Source organism: Canis lupus, chromosome 3 (assembly GCF_003254725.2).
Source record: "Canis lupus dingo isolate Sandy chromosome 3, ASM325472v2, whole genome shotgun sequence".
Lineage (NCBI taxonomy): Eukaryota > Metazoa > Chordata > Mammalia > Carnivora > Canidae > Canis > Canis lupus.
Window position 1 is genome coordinate 57,075,045 of NC_064245.1, and position 17,840 is coordinate 57,092,884.

The following is a 17,840-nucleotide window of genomic DNA, read 5'->3' on the forward strand; positions in this document are numbered from 1 at the left end:
AGGACCAGCTCTGGTGCTCTCTGGTGAAGCCCTCGGCTCTACCTTGGCGGGGGGGAGGTGGCCTTGGACATGTTTGTTCTAGAGAGAGCCTTTCACTTCCCTACAATCTCAAAATTCCTACACCCATTGTTCCCACAACCCCTGACACCCCACCCACAAGATACTGGAATAGAGGACATCAGTTAGTTACATGGCAATTATTTTGTGCCTAGACAGGTGCCTCGCCTGTACCCATCTCTGGCTTGGTGAGCAGACAGGCAAAGTGGGGGATCCCCCACTGGGTGGACATGAGCAATGATGGACGCTCAGGCTTGGAGGCTTGGGGTTGAGGGTGCAGGCTTCAGTCACCAAGTACTAATCTCCCACAGGTGCAAACCACCTCTGTGATGCTTCGATAAACTAAAGCACTGAGTGGTTTTCCTGGTCCGTTTCTTTTGCTGCATGATGGGGCACCCAGCAGAAAATCCTACAGGATGGAAGCCACGTGGACTCTTGGGTGTGCATTTCTAACGTAGTCCACAGGCCTGAGTTTTGTGGATAAAGAAGCAGCTCCAGGTTTCAGGACAAAGGTGCACTAGGGACTTCTTGTGATTTCACTTCATGTAGGCTATTTTTTCCTCATGTATTTTTTTTTTTTTTTTTTTTGGTGGTTTGGGTACATGAGAAGCACATTTTTTCTAACTGCTCTAAGACATTTGTAGGACACAAAACTACACACACGCACACATACACATATACATATAAAGATTCTGGATTTTATTATTCAATCTTCTATATCTTTTTTCATTTTATTTCATGACTTTGGTCTACCTGCTTTGTTGGGAGATGAAGAAATGCATATTGGGATCTCCTGCTGCAGTGTGGCTTTATCAGGATGTTCCTATGTATCTAACTGTTCTGGCTTTCCCATGTCCCAAAGCTCATGACACATATGCCTTCACGTTGGGTTACAGCTCGTATCTACATAACCACCCCCTTCGCCCACAGAGCTCGGACAATCTGTATGCTCCTTCTGGGATCTGTAGGCACCACACCGCCCCTCCTCCTGGCTCAGTGGTTTCTCGTCGCGTTGTCTGGAGCATAGCAAATTTTGGCAGCATGTGATTCAGGAGCTACCAGTCAGGAGTCCTTGAACACCCACCAATTCTACCGCTCATGACATTCATACTTTCCTATTATTTCACTTTTTCTTCTGAGTACTTTGCAATTTGCTAAAAATGTCCTCGTCTTTTCTTGGAAGCGAGACTTCCTTCCTTCTTTTCTTTTCCCTCCTTTCAAGAGTGGTTATTTTTAAACACCCTGGAAGCTGTGCTTCTCTAGAAATGTCAGAGAAAAAAACAGCACGCACCGATGAGAAATTTCTGTGTATGACTCCTAACCCCAAATGTGCCCAAATTTTTGCCGAATTGATCTGGTTCTGGTTTTTATGTATCTTTCGTATCTCCCAGCCATTTTTGCACTGATCCCCAGTGTTGCTCGTGTCATCCTTCACATTGCTGGTTTCTCAACCTGCCACTTCCGTCCCCATGATCTGTACTTGCGGCACACGAACTCAGTCTTTGGCAAGCTGAGCTCTTGGGAGGTCTGAGTAGTGCATCTCTGAGAACATCTCCCCTGGCTTCCCGTGTGCAAGTGCAGCCTGGCAGGTGGGCTCATGTTGGCTCTCCTGTCTGCCTTCCTTTTCCTTATCTGTTAATTCCCTCCATTTTGTCATCTGTTTGGGAAGGTGTTTAAGTCTCTGCAACATTACAACTTAAATGGATTTCCTCTAAACACCACGACTCTGGTCCAAAACCTCAGGCTTCTCTGAGGGAAGCCTTTTAGACGCGCTACTGTTTCCTCACTTCTCCATCAAAGTCAAGAGCCACAGATGAAGGCAGGTGGCGTGTCCAAGGGACTGGTGGGAACCAAGAGCAGGGAGCTTCCCTGTGCTGTCAACAGGTCACTGCACCACACTGGTCGGCACATGTGGCCCTCATGGGAGGCAGTGCCAGAGCTTTCCTCCCTTCCTTAGCATTTGGTCCACAGCCCAGAGGGAGTGACAATGACAATGACGGCTATGTCTGCCCCACACATGCCGATGTCAGGAGGACCAGGATTTGCTCTTCCCTCCATTGTCAGCTCCTCAGGCCTACAGGCTGCCTCCATGGCTTCCTTCTGACCAGTGTCTCCATGCTTCCTTCAGGCAGGAGAGCTGGCTTCTCCCTTCAGTGGATCCCAAGCACACTGTATCTTGCACAAATTCCTTGATCACAAGAAAATGGAATCCTTCTGCTGAATTTTGGAACATTACTGACATTTGCAGGTTGCATCTTTGGCTAATCTTAGCGGTAACCTGACTGGAAGGGGCAGCTACACGCACAGGTTTTACGTGGCACCTCGACCTAGAACACACCATTTTCTCCAGCGACACCCCTAACGTAGGCAGACCACCCGGTAACCACCACCCCCACCTACCTATTCATTCTCTACCCTCGAAGTCAGAAGGCAAGTGGTCCAGGGCCCCAGGGAACAGGTGAGGGAGTGGTGAGGCCAGTGGAGAGGCCCCACTGGGACTCCTGTCCTGGTGCTCTCTCGTCCTTCCAGCAGGGCACTGGGAACCTACCCTGTCTCCAGATGGCCCAGCTGCAACCCCCATCCCACAACCCTTCCAAGCCGCAGTGCCGTTCCAAAACTTACATGCGCTGATCCCTGCAAACATCTCAGCGAAGCGGGGGTCCCTTTCCTGGGAGAAGATGGCATCTGCCTTTTCCACAGACTTCCCGGCTTCATGAACACTGGCCGGCAGGTTGGGGACAGGAACCTGTTCACACAAACACAAGCACATCCCACGCGTGAGACACAGGACATGTGCTTGTAGCCTCCCTGGGTCTCCTTCGTTGGGTCCTTCCCTCCAGTCTCACTGACACTTAGGCTGGACGGTTTCACAGGTGGGGGGCAGGGGAGGGGGTTGAGCTGGAGGTCACAGAAAGGACGAGTCACATTGATTACTTAAAGAAAGATAAATATTAATCAATGTACTCTAAAAACCAGGAATTGTGACCATCAAGTCCAATGTTGGAGACAGGCTAGTCCAGTGCACCTTGCGATTTCTCTAGATGACCAACTCACGGAAGTAGCAGTAGGAGGAAAGGCAGAGGGAAGAGGAGAGGACAAAGAAGAAGGGAGGGAGGACGCGCAGGCAGGGTGGGGACACAGGGCAGGACCAGGGCTCGGGGAGGGGAGGGACTGGACAAGAAGCAGGACAGACAGCTGGGACACGCAGGACAGATATGGTCAGAGCTGCCCCTATGGGCTTCCGCGTCTGCTAGCACCGGGCTGGACCAAGTCCAAAAGTTACCATCAGCCCCCCAATACTCTCCATAGGGAATGTCCTATACCCGTCGTGGCCCAGCTTGCAGAAGGGTCACAGGAGACCCCCAGGAGACCAAAGTCTCCATGCCCAGTGGGTGGACGGAGTGATAGCACCTGCTGGGTTGGGCCTGGGGGGTTCCAGTGAGGGGCCGAATGTAGTCCCCAGTCCCTCGAGCTGGAGACAGTTCCAAACAGGCAAGAACCTTCTGGAAGTTCACCTGTGATAAGTCATACGACGACAACCCATCTCTCTGATGCACTTCCAACTCCGCCTGCTGCTGCTGGAGCTGCCTGAGAAACACAAAGTGAACAGTCAGGAAGGTCAGCTGTGGTGGCCGCGCCGCTGGACCAGAGCCTCCCCTGAAACCAAGGAAGCAGGGGTGACACCCCATGGACTTCTCACTTTTTGAAAACTTCTCAAAGTTTTCAACTTTTCTTTATTTTCCTTTATGATGATTTTTTAATGCCTCAAATCGAGGCATCAAGCCCTGTAGTGTAAGCTTAGGCTGCCAATGTTTAGGAAATAAATTTTGGTTTATGATTTCATTCTTTGCAGGGTAAAAAGACATCACACCAAAAAAAATGATGTAAGGCAAAATTCAGATCGACACAGGTGACTTCGGCAAGTGCTTGCCTACAAGCTGGGAGGGGGCTGCAGGACCTCATCCAGCCCTCACACTGGACGCCCACAGTGGTACTTTACCACACGGTAAAGGTTCAGAGACGCTGCCCAGCGGCCTGCTCACCGGCGCTCAGGACCTACCTAACAGAGCCGGGACCTGACCCAACACCTGTGACCCGTGCTCTGCACTCTGCATGCTTCCAAACTGCTCCTTTTGGGACAGAAAGAGCCTCCTTATGGGAAATAGCTGCTTTCTGTTTTAGAACATGGAAACCGAGTTATGTCTGAGGAAAAGTGAACCCTACAGCACAGAGCCTAAATACGGGGCCAGATGCCAGGGTCGCTTTCAAGTCTAAATACCAACAAGGATGACAGGCAAGCAACGATCTTCAAATTATTGCCAAAATTACACCACCTCATGCCCAGGAGTCAACAGAAAGGACACAAACAGACCGTTCAAGCATAACACACACAGAACACCTTTCATATGGAGATTCATATAATGAGCAGGGTTAGGGAAACACTTGCACCATTAAAATCATCAAAATGAGCACAAGTTAGAACAGACTTGGAGAACACTTCTTCAACTCCTAAGCTGGTAAAACTACGTGTAGCATGGTGGCTCAGGACAGGAAGATCCCAGTCCAGTGGAGAAGTGTGTGTGGACACAGCCCTTTTGCAATCCATTAGGTCCCGTGGACACGTCCACACCTTCCAGGTGTCGTCCTGCTGCTGGCACTTGTGCAGGGAGCTTACTCAGTGGCTGCAGATGAGAGCGTCTATGCAGAGTTGGCCGTAACAGGGGACGACTTTATAAACGTGTCTATTCATTTACTGAGCATACATGCCCTGGTCTCCCACTGTGGCCACTGTCAGGACTATCTGGACACACTAGCAGCTGCTCTGAGAATGTGTGGAAAAGTTCAGGACAAACCATCATGCGCACTACGACTATGGCTACAAACAGCATGTCCCCTGTGATGAACAAAATTTGGAACATGTGACAAAATGTCTTAAGGATCTACATTGACTGGCCAGATTTTCCTTATCTGTTGTGAACCTAGGACAGCCTCAGTGGGTCCCTGTGGTCTTCTCCACCCCTCGCTCCATGCTCTGAGCCCCATGCAAGGCGGCAGGTGCCCTCCCCCTTGCTGGAGGCCGGAGGCACTGGGGAGGAAGTGTCGGTAGTGCCAGAGAAGGCAAGTCTACCAGGGAACTCAGAAGCCACTGCAGGGAGGGCAGGTGCAGGGGTGAGCCAGCCCACCTGGAGGAGAGTCCCCGCAGAGGGCCCCCTGCGAGCACGCCTCTGATAGCTGCAGACTGGTTCAGCCAACGCCGAGGGCCATGGGGAGGACCCGGAGAACCCCACCCGGGAGGCGGTGGTGTGGTCAGTCTGGCCAAGGGGGAGCTGCTGATCATGGAAGGCTGGTAGGAAGGACACCTGTGCCCTCCAGGCATTTGCCCTCGGCACCTGCTAGGGGTCTGCATTGATTGCAACTCACACTGGGCTCACTCAGAGAGGTGACAACCCTCCAAGTGGGGATGTTTTGAACTCCCTTTACAAGGGAGCTCACCAAGGCCCAGAGATGCTAGGGGTCTGCAGAAAAGAGACAGTGCTTTGAAGGGGGATTTGGTGCAGTGGCCTCTTCACAGCATAAAGGACGACTAGCTGGGTGGGGAGGAAGCCCTGGGTGGTCATGGTGGGAGCCAGTGATGAGCCTCGAGGGAGAGGCGGCCTGCCAGAAGCCTGGCATCAGGGGCAGGTGCAGCTCCTGCGACCATGGGTTGGGGGGGGTCCCCAAACTCCTACCCCACTGGCCAGACAACTGGAAGCCTGAGAACAAGGGGCACAGGCCATCTTGTTCACAAAGGTTAACGTCGGCTTGTCCCAGACAGACAGGCAAATGCGAATGTCCACACACCACCAGGCTGGTGGGCGGTGTAGACGGAGCACAACCAGGCTGCCCCAGTCCAGGTGTGGGCTGTCTGGGTTATACTAAAGCAGCACCATGTTTACTAACCACTTCTGCTCCCAAGAACAGAGCAAGCACAGGGGGTCTTGGTCCACCCCCCACCCCACTGAGATGGTGATCACATGAGCAACTGGCCAGTCTTTGCTTCTCCTCCTCTGCTGGGGAGCTCGCTGCTTTCCAAGGCAGCCCGCTCCATCTGTAGGCGAGCAATTAGGAAAAATCTGTCCCTAAACAGCCCAAATCTACCTTCCTACAACTCTCTTTCTGAGTTCTGATCCTGCTGCCCGAGAAACACAAAATAAGTTGAATTCTGTCCCTGAACTCTTCTTCCCAGCAGCCAGAGAGATGGGTAGTCTGGTCACCATTCACCTTCCGCTGCACACTTCACATTGGTTCCTGGCCTGTGTGTCCCTCCACCTCCCTAGGGAAGACCTCTTAGAAGAGAACCCCGCTGGGGGACCGCTGACCAGGGTATTTAGATCTAAGCCTGGTTGAGACGCCTGTTCTGGGAGGTGTTACTGGAATGTCTACACCAGGCTCTGTACTAGACTCCATGGGGAGGACGAGACATCCAGACCCATGTGGTTGGGATCTCAGGGCATGGATGGTCTCCAGGGAGGACAGACATTCGCCAAGAAGTGTGGTGTGCTGCATTCAGAGCCAGGGTGTGGGGAGAACACACGGCTTGTCTCCTGACCTGGATGCGAGAGCACGTGGAAGGGGCAGTTGAGCCACAAAACACGGATTCCCCCCAGGCAATCTGTGCCTACACTTGCAACACCAGGCAACAGGGGAACTGAAAAGAATTCTTTTTAAACTGGTATTTCAAAAAATTTTAAAGTAATATAATGATCTGTAGAAAAATCCTAAGTTTCTGTATTTTCCTGCTCTTCCTTTACAGTTTTGCTATTTTGTTTCCATCTCGCAGGCCCCACTGTCACTCGCATGCGAGGACCCTGACACCTGAGTGCAGAACGTGGGGCAGCACCCTCCCGCACTGTGCTACCTCCGCGGCCTTCCGCGGAGGGTCTGGGTCCCGAAGCTGCACCCGGGTGGTGCACACAGGGTTCAGACCCAATTCTGTGGGCTACAGACCTTGCACCCAGTCCTACAGATGTAACGGCCCATCACCCCACAGCTCCCATTCCAGAGCTGCAGGCCCGACCACACCACATCGTGAGCCACCAGGTGGGACAGTAACCCTGTACTTTGGGGTTTTTGTGGGACTGGAGCTGTGAATGCCTCTTCTCTTCCTTCCACGACTTTTCCCGGAGCCCAACCTTCAGCCCACTGGTGCTTTTCCAGGGAATACGACCGCTCCCGCCTGTGGTCCAGCCTGTGTCCAACCTGAGCAGGGACCTTTGGGAGTGGGTGAGACCACCGTGTGCGCTGGGCGCCCCTGATGTGGGTCTGCCTTGTAGAGAAGGGCCCATGTTTCCAACGTGCACCAAGGAGACAGTAAGAACCAGAGGCATCCAGGCGGGAGCCTGCTCTCAGCTCCGTTCCCTTCTGAACCTGAGAACGCTCCCTTCAGGAGGCTGTAGAAAACAGGGGCTCTGGTGTGGCCTGCAGGTCACAGGGCCTGACCACACTCCCCCGTGGTCCGGATACAGCCCCATCCCGCAGACTGGGCTCTTGGCACCCACAGTGGCAACCCTGTGCAGGAAGTGCTGACTTGCACACTGCCCGTCCTGGGAAAAGGCTTGAGGAGGTTTCTTGGACATTTCATGGCAATGAAATAAAAATAAACCTTGGTGTGCTTGCAAATTCCAGAGGGGGAGAAGTGCAGGCTCCTCAGAATTCTGGCCGACAGCACGTGTACGGGACCCGGCCCGCATGCAGCAAAGCGCTGCCCTGTCCACTGGGGACCAAAGTGGATGATCCCACAGCAGAGGCGTCAGGCCCAGGCTTCCTGTCGGCGAGGCCCCCCTGCACCGGGGACATCAGGATGCTGTCAATTATGTCCGACACTCCCAGACTGAGGCTTTTACTCAACCAGAGTAAGTGTGACCCCGGCCACGAGAGAGGCAGTGGGAGGCAGCAGTGATCGCACCTCTGGGAGAACAGGGGTCTGGCAAAGAGGCTTCTGGGGCTCCCCAAGCTTAGCGACCAGTCAGGCTAGTAACACCCACCCCTGAGTGAGAGCTGTCTGCATGGCCAGTGGGAGGACTCTGAACGCCCATCAAGGGGTTTGGAGGAGCAGCAGGAGTGTGTTTTAGAGACAGCCCCTGGGGCCACGTGGGCTGCTCAGGGGGACTGGCTGGAAGGCAGGGGGAGCTGGTCAGGGAAGAGCATCCCAGACAGAGGCTGTAGGGCCCTGCTCTTGCCCAGGTTGTCTGCTGCAGGTACCTGGGAGGGTGGGACGCAGGACACTCCCAGGCTGGACCTCAGTGACCTGGAGCGTCAGCCTCTCTGGCCCTAAGCTCTGCAGAGATGAGGAAGGTCACCTTGCTGTCACTCCCCACTCCCAGGCTCCTGCCTCCTGCAGGTCAGGTGGGGCTGGGCAAGGCGGGCTATCACGGTGTGCATGGGGATGGAGGGCCGGCTCCAAGGGATGCTGGCTCCAAGTGATGGGCATGGTGGGGGTCTAAGGACGTGCACACAGCTGCCATGGTTGTGAAGACCTACAGTGGTTGTGGGACAGGGTTGTGCTGTTAGGATACACTAGGGACAGCTTCGGATTCCCCTGGAAGAGGAGCTGGGACAAGACCGCTCGGTTGCTAGCTCACGTGTGCATGAAAACGCCCAGCAGCTTCTGCTCAGGACAGCAGTCCATGACGACATGTCTCGGAAAAACACGGCCACCCAGAGCCCAGAGATCCAGCACAGGCAAAAGTCGTGAGACCAGCAGAGAAACTCCCTGTCCATGCTTCTTGCTTTCCTGCACCGATGTCACAGGAGAATGTGCGGGGATGACAAAGAGGCTCTCTTCGCACAAATGCTGATCATTCCACGCTCCGTTTCTCTGAGAACTTTCTTTTGAAAGTGTTCTTGACGGAGGCAGCAAGGCCAGCCTCTCCTGCCCCTGAGCACAGAGCATTCAGGGACCTTCCCACTGAGTCTGCCCACTGCAGGCAGAGCCCAGCCAGGACCGAGGAGAGGGCCAACGGCTCGCATCGCGGTCGTCACTGCCCTCTGCTGCCCACAGCTGACATCTCCTGCCACCTCCACCCAGGGAAGGCCAACACCACACACCACTGCCAGGCCTCTGCTTAAGTTCTCCTGAGGGGGCATTCTCAGCCCCTCTGACCCCAAGTTGCTGCCAGGAGCAGTGGTCGTGAGATGCCTGTGGGGACACGGCCTGTGCAGAACGTCTGCCCTGCTGGTGCGGAGCTGCCTGCCTCAGAAGGACATCAGAGCCTGCGGGGAGCACCTGTCGGCTAGTATGTTGGCATCAGAAGGGTGAAGGTTCAGGAACAGTGTCCGGGGCCCTGAATGCCTGACAGGCTTGCTCGTCTGCACAACCCCCCTCGGTGGTGGTGGTACAAGCCACAGTATGAGCGGATGCTGAGCAAGCCAAGCTGGCATCTCCTCCTCCCCCTGGGCTCCCACTGCCCACACCGGCTGCCCCAGGGCAGTGAGCACACGGTCACCCCATCCTCGGAGACCCTGGGAGGGAGATGGGCCTGGCGCTGGGGGTGCCTCTCTGCCCCATGCTGGGGGCAGTTCTCACTGTAACCGAGTTTACCCAGTAGCCCCCAGATAATCTCAGATGCAGGATAAGACAAGGCAACACTGCATTTCTGCACTCCTGGAGCTACAGCCCTGATCCTGCTACTCCTACAACCAAGAGTATCATGGCTGGAAGACCCGTAGGAAAAGCCCTGGGGCCCCAGGCAGGCCAAGGGAGGAGGGGCAGAGGGGGAGGAGGGGCAGAGGAAGAGGAGGTCACACAGCTTGGGGGGATGGCCAGTGGGAGCCAGCTGCCCATGCTGGTGCCTACGGCTGCGTGGAAAGCAATTTCACAGAGTTGGGGGCCAAGGCCAGGCTGTGAGGGTGATGAGGAGCTGGATGACCGGGGTGTGGGCGCCCAACAGAGGGCTGCAGGCCCTGCTGGCAGAGAAAGCTCTGGAGGGCCTGGGTGCCCATCCCAGGGTCTCAGGAGCCCGTGACAAGGCCTGGACAAGGAGTGTGGTGCCCACGGGAGACAGGGGATGTGCGGGGAGGGCCTGGCCCTGGAGGGAGGAGGAGCAGGACACAGAGACCCTCACTCCTGCCAACAGGAGGCTGGTGGCCAGGCCCTGCTTCCCAGTTCACCACCAGGCAGGATGATCTATCTGGAGCGTGAAGAAGCAGGCAGTGGCAGCCTGCAAGGGGCGAGCCGGGACTCCACGCCCCATTGAGCAGGGCAGGCTCCGGCCTGACGTCCTGCCACACCACTTCACATGCACCATCTACACACAGCATCTGAAGAAGGCTGTTCTCCTCACTTTATAGACATGACAACTGAACCTTGGAAAACACAGTGACTTGCCCAGTGGGGGCGGCATAGATGGAAACCCAGGCCAGGCCCCAGGGGCCTTCTGTGGGTGGACTGACCCCTCTGGCTTTGTGTCCTGTGGCCAGGAGCAGGCCTGAGGCTGAGATGCAGGGTGGGACTGCCCCGGAAGGAGGGGGGCCCGAGGGGTACACCCCAATCCAGGGTGCTGGGCGAGGCACCAGGGCAGAGCCCAGAGCCCACCAGCAGGCCAGGGTCACAGCCCGCGGGTGTCTCCAGGACAGCTGTCAGATGAGGAGGGGAGGTGGTAGGGGTGGGGAAGACCCCACTGACTCAGAGCCAGGCCCGGGGAAAGGCAGGACAGCGGTACCACTGACCAGCGTGGGAGCATGGGGATGGTCCACGAAGCCCCCCGCAGGCTGCAGGCTGCAGTGCCCCGACGTGTGCTCACACACGCTTGGACATCACTTTGTCTCTGTTCACACGGGTTCTGGCCTTGCACCTCCTCGAGAATAAATCAGGGAGGATGCATGACCTGCCTGTAGCTGGGGGCCTGACCTCAATCCTCACAGCAACCCCCCTCCCCACCCCCCCGAGAGGGATCATCACCGGTTGCAGGGACAGGGGTGTGAGTGCTGAAATGATACGACACATAGCTCAAGGTCATAGGAAGCGGAGGTCAGGCTCAGAGCCCAGGTCCACATGCTCACATGCGTGGATATGGGGTGAAGCCGGTGGCAACCATGGGACCGCGGGACTCAGAGCAAGAAGACAGTGTGGATGCCTGGGTGCGACCCCCAGCCCCTGCCCCCAGGCCCCAGAGCTTGCAGAGCCTCAGCCCCACTCCGTGGCTCTGGTTCGGGCACTGGCGCGGCAGGCAGCCCGAGGGTTCCCGGCTCAGCTGCGCTGGGCTCTGCCTTCCAGGGGGACAGAGAGGCCTGGGGAGCAGGATACCCTGAGGCTGGGGGGGTGGGGCTGCCATGGGGGCCGACCCTCAGCGTTGGGGTTTAGGAGCATGGCGTGGGGGGAGCAGTGATGCCGAGCAGTCCCCCAAACCCCCCAAATCCCCCATCCTGCTCCTCAGGCCCCGAGGGTCTGCTGGCTGCAGGGAAGCCAGGAGCTGGGGGGCATAAGGTCATCAGGTCTGGACACCCGGGAGGACCCCAGATAGGGTGGCGGGGGGAGGGGGGGAAACGTGTGCAGCACGTACTTGACATTGGTGTTTGTGCAGATGACGTACTCAATCTCGTCAGAATAGGGATTCTGGAAGGTGAAGCTGCTGGTGCGGATCAGCATCCACTCCCGGCTCTTGGTGCGGAGCCGGTACATGACGGACAGCACCTGGCCCTTCAGTTTCACCACCTGCCAAAACATGGGGAGAAGGAAGGGGGTCAGGAGGAGGTGGAGAGGCACCGGGCAGGTTCAGGACGGGGCTGGCAGGGGCAGCTCGCAGGCTGCACTGTGGGGGCATCTCCCTCCCTGGGCTGGACTCTGCCCTCCGTCACCCTCTCAGAAATGTTTGCTGTGTATCAGGACCTCTCAGCTCTCTCCAATTAGGTCATGACGCTCTATGATCCAGGTACTTCCCTTTTCGCCCTGGCTACAGGGTGACTCTGGCTTCCATACCAGCACCCCCCCCGGGGGGGGGGCATCTCACTCCAGTGTAGTCACACCATAGCAGTGGATTTATTTCTTCACACCTCAGCCTAAAAAGTCCTTACCCCTGTTCACCACTGTTGATTGGGTCAAGCACACCCTCTGGGAGGAGGTGTGACGAGAGGATAAATCTATACGCAGGATCTGTGTGCAACTGCCCACTACTGCTTTTATGCTGAAGTACGGTTTCCAAGTTACTTCCAAATGTACATCCTCGCAGGAGTTTCGTGAAGGTGGGTTTCACTATCACTATTCACAGAGCTCTACTACCGAGTCCTAGAGAAATGGAACAAGCTGCCCAAGATCAGACAACTCTGCTGGAAAAGCAGGGAAGGAACCAAGGTCTTCCTTCCCAACCACAAGTTTGTTTCAGCCACTCTTGTGCTTCCTGTAGACGCACACACCCAAGCACAAGCAGACACAGAGCCGTGGGCGTGCACAGGTACACAGGGACCCTTGGCTGCCAGCTCCCAGGGCTGCAGCAGACACAGGAGGGAGGCTGTGAACAGCTGGCGGGTGGGCACTGGCTTGGGGTGAACACAGTCCCAGGCAAAGGGAGATGGAGGGGGCGTGCTTCTCCACAGGCCTGTGTGCCCCAGATCCCAGGGCTGGTCGGGACACAGAAGGCTGTGAGCCTGGGGCAGCCCAGCTTGCTTGACTGTGAGCCCAGAGTGTGATTAGAGATAAGAATGGGGACCTGGCCCCAGGGTCAGTGAGGGTCCAGTCCCCCTTCCTTAGCTCCTTCTCTTGTAGTTTATTTCTGGCTGGACGTCTGTGGACAGCCAGGGGACCGGGACAGGGAGGGGCCTCTTGGTCACCTGAGTCCCCCTACCCCTGCCCCCAGTGTCGACCTTGGCACAGAACAGGACCCGGAGCACAGGTTCTGAGCATCCCTGACAGGTCTGGGGGCCCCATGCATGGAGCTGACGCAGCCTGGGCACCCACACTCTTTCTGTGCCACCCCTGGGAACCCAGATGGAATGAAACCTGAGTTGGCTGGAAACCCTGATGGGAGAACCTAAATGACAGAGAAACCAGACCCACACCCAGGAGGGCGGGTGCCCCTGCATTGCACTGCCTGTGAGGAAACACTCACTGGGTGAGGCAAGGCCCGGACGCTCAGGGGCCTGTGGGCTGGTGTGCAGGAAGCTGGCTCTTTCCCTGCAGGGCCAGAGGTCAAGGCCACGTACCCCTGAGGTCCACATTCAGAGAGGGTCCCCTGGGAGACTCCTCAGTCTCTGCATAAAACATGGGGGAAGGCGGCAGCCACTCCCATGTTCTGAGACCCACGTCCTCAGCTTTTTGAAGCGGCACACCAAAGTGCCTGTGTGTCTCTTCTAACTGGAATGCCTGAGACGGTGGGAGATGCTTCAGCTTATGTAGCAGACACTTGCCAAGGTGCCACCTGTGTGCAAAGCCGGCTCAGAGCTGGAGATGGAGCAGCAGAAGGGAGCCAGCAGCCCCTTGCCTTCCCAGGGGCCCAGTCCCCAGCTAAGCGTGTGTTACAGGTCACCTCGTGTGGTCTTCACAACAATATCGTGTGCATCTGGAATCTGAGCCCCAGGAGAGTTTGATATGCCACCAAGGCCTCCTGACTAAGCCGTGTAGAGGCTGGATGGGGTCCCAGATCCCCCTGACCCTGGCGCCCACTGTCCTTTCACAACCCCGTCAGCCAAGGAGGAACTCCTGTCTCAGGACAGCTGTGTCAGTAGGTGGAATCTAGGGAGAGCAGGCCAAAACTCAGCTTAAAACCACACAATCAAGAGGCCAGGGGCCACCAGGATGCCAAGGGTCCGAAGAGGGCTGAGGGAGATGTGGCTGGGAACTCCCTGGAAGGTGGGTACATTGTTGGCGAGTGAAGCCCTGTGACCCCAGGGAGGAGGCAGGTGCACCATGTCTGGGGGCTGGGAACCCAGAGTGTGGCGGGGGCCAGAGGCATGGGTGGGGCAGGGCCACATTGGGGTCTCTCTGTTGTGCTGAATTTGGGTGCCAGGCCGACACAGGAGTCCACCCAGGCCGTCCATCTAGCACTGCGCTTCGTGAACCTGGCTTCAGCCACCATCTCCACCGCAGAAAGCTCGCAGGAGTGTGGGGGGAGGCAGTGGGACCCTGCTCTGGGTCTGGGACTCGCTGGGTCCCTCTCTTCCACCTGGCTGCTGGGTAAACAGTAATCCGGTGAGGGTCCAAGAGCAGAGCCAAGGACAGACTCAGGTTTCCTGGCCCCCGTGCTGGCACAGGCCTCCCCAGCAAACCCAAATTCCTCAGGAACCCGACGGCACTCTAAGGGTCTCACGTCCGGGCTGCTTGAATGCTTTGGTTTAAATCCAGAGTTCCAGGGCTGACTCCAGGCTGACACAGCTCCCTTGGTGTTTCTGCAAAAATAAGCCACTTCCCTCTATCAACATTCATCCCCCAGCCCAGCCGGCAGAGGCTGGAGCCCAAAGAACACACGTGAGGGGCCGGGGCCAGCGCTCCAGGATGTGCCCGGGGCTACCCAGCCCTGGCCCGCTGAGTTCTGGGACAGTGGGGCCTCTGGCCCTCAGGCGGGGTTCCGGCTTCACCTCCTGCCTGCGTCGAGGTGGCCGCTCCCTGGGCGTGGGGTCTGCCATTACATTCCTCCTGTTTCTGTCCAAAACCACTCAGCTTCCGATGGAGTCAGCTGGGTGAAATCTCAGTGTGCTGCCAGACGGAGTGGCCTGTGCGTAGTGTGGTGACAGTAGGATGCTCCGGAAGGGGCAGCTCCAGCCTTCCCTGTTACTACCCTGTTGGGTGACTCGGGTGACTCGGGGCAGGCTTCGGAGCCTCTCTGGGTTCTGGTGTTCACCGGCAATGGCGGGTTTGACAACAGACTATATGGACTGCGGATCACCTGAGATGGTGTGTGACAAGGGGTCGGGCTGGTCACTAACCACGTAGGGAGGCCCATCGTTACTAGAGCTTCATTTCCATAGATTCAGGAAAGGGAGGTTGACCCAGTCCAAAGTCTAGAACAATCTCCGTGTATTTGGCAGAGATGTGGCATGAAGGACACACTCTGGCAATGCTTAATCAGTCTCCGTTCACATTTTCCCAGAATGAAAGTCACCTGCTACGGGTCACGGTCTGTTTGGACCATGTTATGAAGAGCCACTCACCCACGAGCAAGCTCTGCACTTGGCAGTGGGTGGGCATGACGATGGGAAGCACAGACCTGGCACCTGCCCATGGGGAGCTGATGTTTCAGTAGAGAGGACGGGAAGAAAAAGAAAACCAGTGGACAAATAAATAAAATAATTACAAATTGAAACAGTTGTGCAGGAAAAACAAGAGGCTGAGAAGGAGGGTAGGGGGCTTTCTCTGCTGGTGTGGCCATTGACTGCATCTCTGAGATGACAGGAGTAAAAACCTAATCAATAGGCTGTCAGTCGTGGAAGAGTCAGGGGACAGCAGTCTACTCCAGAAGGAACACGTGCAAGGGTCCTGAGGCAGGAAACAGCATGATGTGTTCAAGGCACCAGAAGTCCCGTGTGACCACATGCCATGATGTGTTCAAGGCACCAGAAGACCCGTGTGACCACATGCTATGATGTGTTCAAGGCACCAGAAGACCCGTGTGACCACATGCATAAGACACGTGGGGCAAAGGTCACAGAGCTTACAGCTCTGTGGTAAAGGACCTTGGATCTGAGTCCACGGGGAAGCCAACGGCTTGTTTAAGCAAAGATGTAGCAAAGCCTAATGCAGGTCTTCTGGGTGGTGTGGGGTCGGCAAGAGTAAAGCAGGCAGTGCTGCAAGGACACTGCCACGATATTGAGAATGAGAGTGGGGGTGGCCCGGCCGAGGTGGGAGGAAGGAGCAGAGGGAGAAGGGCAGACTGTGTCTCGGTTCTAGGTGCGTGGAACGGGGGCATGGGGGTACGAGGTGGATGCGGGTGGTGGGACAGCAGAAGCAGCACTGTGTGTCAGAAGGCAGGTGTGGCAGGCATGGCAGGTGCATGGCAGAAGCAGCACTGTGTGTCAGAAGCAGGGGCAGAGCGCCAGGGACAGTCAGTACTGTCCCCTGGGGATATAGTCGCTGAGAGTGACACTCCACGGAGCATGGGAGAGGAGGCAGGGAGCACGGAGCCCCAGGGCACCGGGCTGGAGCAGCAGGAGCAGGTGGTGTTCTGGGGGAGCCGGGGGCCCTAGCAGATCCTCCCCGACGCAGGGTGTGAATGGAGCTGCCAGTGTCAGGGGTCACTCTTGAGCATTGGGAAGCAATGGCAAGGGCCCCCTGGGGCACGGTAACAGGAGGCTACCATCCCCCTATGGGATGCATCTCACAGGCCCTTTTTCCATGACAGCGTTGGGCCCCTTCCTCCCTGGGGCCCAGGTGAGCCTCCAAGGCCTCAGGGAGGAACCTGCTTCCTGCCGTCACCACTGCGCAGGCCCAGGAGGTGACAGGTCCTCAGACCCCTGGTCCCCATGCGTCCACCATGTGGTCTGAGGTGCCCCTGCTTCCCCAAGTCTCCCCTTCTCTCCCTGGACACGATGAGGACGATGTCCCCCCTCTCCCACTGCCCCCTCACCCCCGCCCACGACGACTGTCAGGAAGAGTCAAGCACGTGGTGACCAGGACGCTAAATGACACGGTGCCGGCTGGCCTCCCTCCCCGGCTCCATCTCCCCTTGGCTGTCTCTGCCCAGAGTGTCAGCAGGCCCACGACGGCCCCGTGGGCTGCCCCTTCCCCGCCCCACCTGTCACCCCTACCTGGATGATCCACAACCTCCCCCCGCCCGCTGCCACTGTGCCGTGTGTCCTCACGTGTGCTCTCTGCGGACCCAGAGAGGCTTGCTCTCAAAAACACTGCTCGCCTTCTGGTCCTAAGAGGGGCCCTCCTGCCAATGACTCGGGGGAGAACGTCATGTCCTCCAGGTGGCCTCAGCAGCCCGTCCCGCGGGCCACCTCCTCCCCGCCGTGCGTGAAGTGTCACGGCAGCCCGCAGGGCTCCTTGTACCTCCCTGACACGCTGTGTCCCTCCGCATCTCCGCGGGCTGGCCAGCGGTCTGGAACGTCCTATCATGGGGGCAGGCTCCTCCTTCAGGACCTGTCCCAACGGCCCCCCTGCCCCTGAACACACGTGAGGGGCTCTTCCTGCCTCTTCCCTGCACTGTGGAGCCTTGGTCCGGACCCAGGCCTGGCTCCCTGAGGCGTGACTGTGAGGCACTAGCACCTGCAGCCTGCGGGGCGAGGGGGACTCCCGCTGCCGGCCACCTGCCCAGGGCCCCGGTTCCACCTCAGCGCTGGGCGGCCTGCTGGCCTTACCTGCTGGAAGCTCTCTCGCAGGTGGCTCTGGTCCTCAGAATGGCAGAATTCCAAAATATCCTTTCCTAGAAGATCCTGGATAAAGAGACAGGCTTTAAGAATCCCCAGTGCCACTTCCCATTAGGGACGTGCCTGTCAAGCAGCAGTGTCCTGACGTCCCCTTCACCCCACGCCCCTCCACTCCCCCCATCACCAGGGGGAGGTGGCCACAGAGGGTCCCCTGGGGTGGCCGCAGCGCTGGCCTCTGCGCCCCACGTATGTTCCTCTGGTGTGCTCCATCCCAATTTCTGATTTCACCAGGGCGCTGCATCAGCGGCCCTGGAGGGCAATTTTATTTTTGTTTGCCTTTGCAGAGGCAAACTGTAGTAAATATATCTTTTTAAAAAAGATTTTATTTATTTATTCATGAGAGAGAGAGAGAGAGAGAGAGAGAGGGGCAGAAGGGGAAGCAGGCTCCATGCAGGGAGCCTGACGTGGGACTCAATCCCGGGTCTCCAGGATCATGCCCTGGGCTG

General features: G+C 57.0%; 1 protein-coding gene across 1 annotated transcript in view; it reads right to left on the reverse strand.

The window, feature by feature from the left end:
- Positions 1 to 17,840, reverse strand: part of ARNT2 (aryl hydrocarbon receptor nuclear translocator 2) — a 148,377-nt gene that overhangs the window by 15,366 nt on the left and 115,171 nt on the right. Inside the window, 4 exon segments of the mRNA XM_025438116.3 lie at positions 2,680 to 2,803; positions 3,573 to 3,645; positions 11,598 to 11,749; positions 17,326 to 17,400. Coding sequence (XP_025293901.2) covers positions 2,680 to 2,803; positions 3,573 to 3,645; positions 11,598 to 11,749; positions 17,326 to 17,400 — 424 coding nt within the window.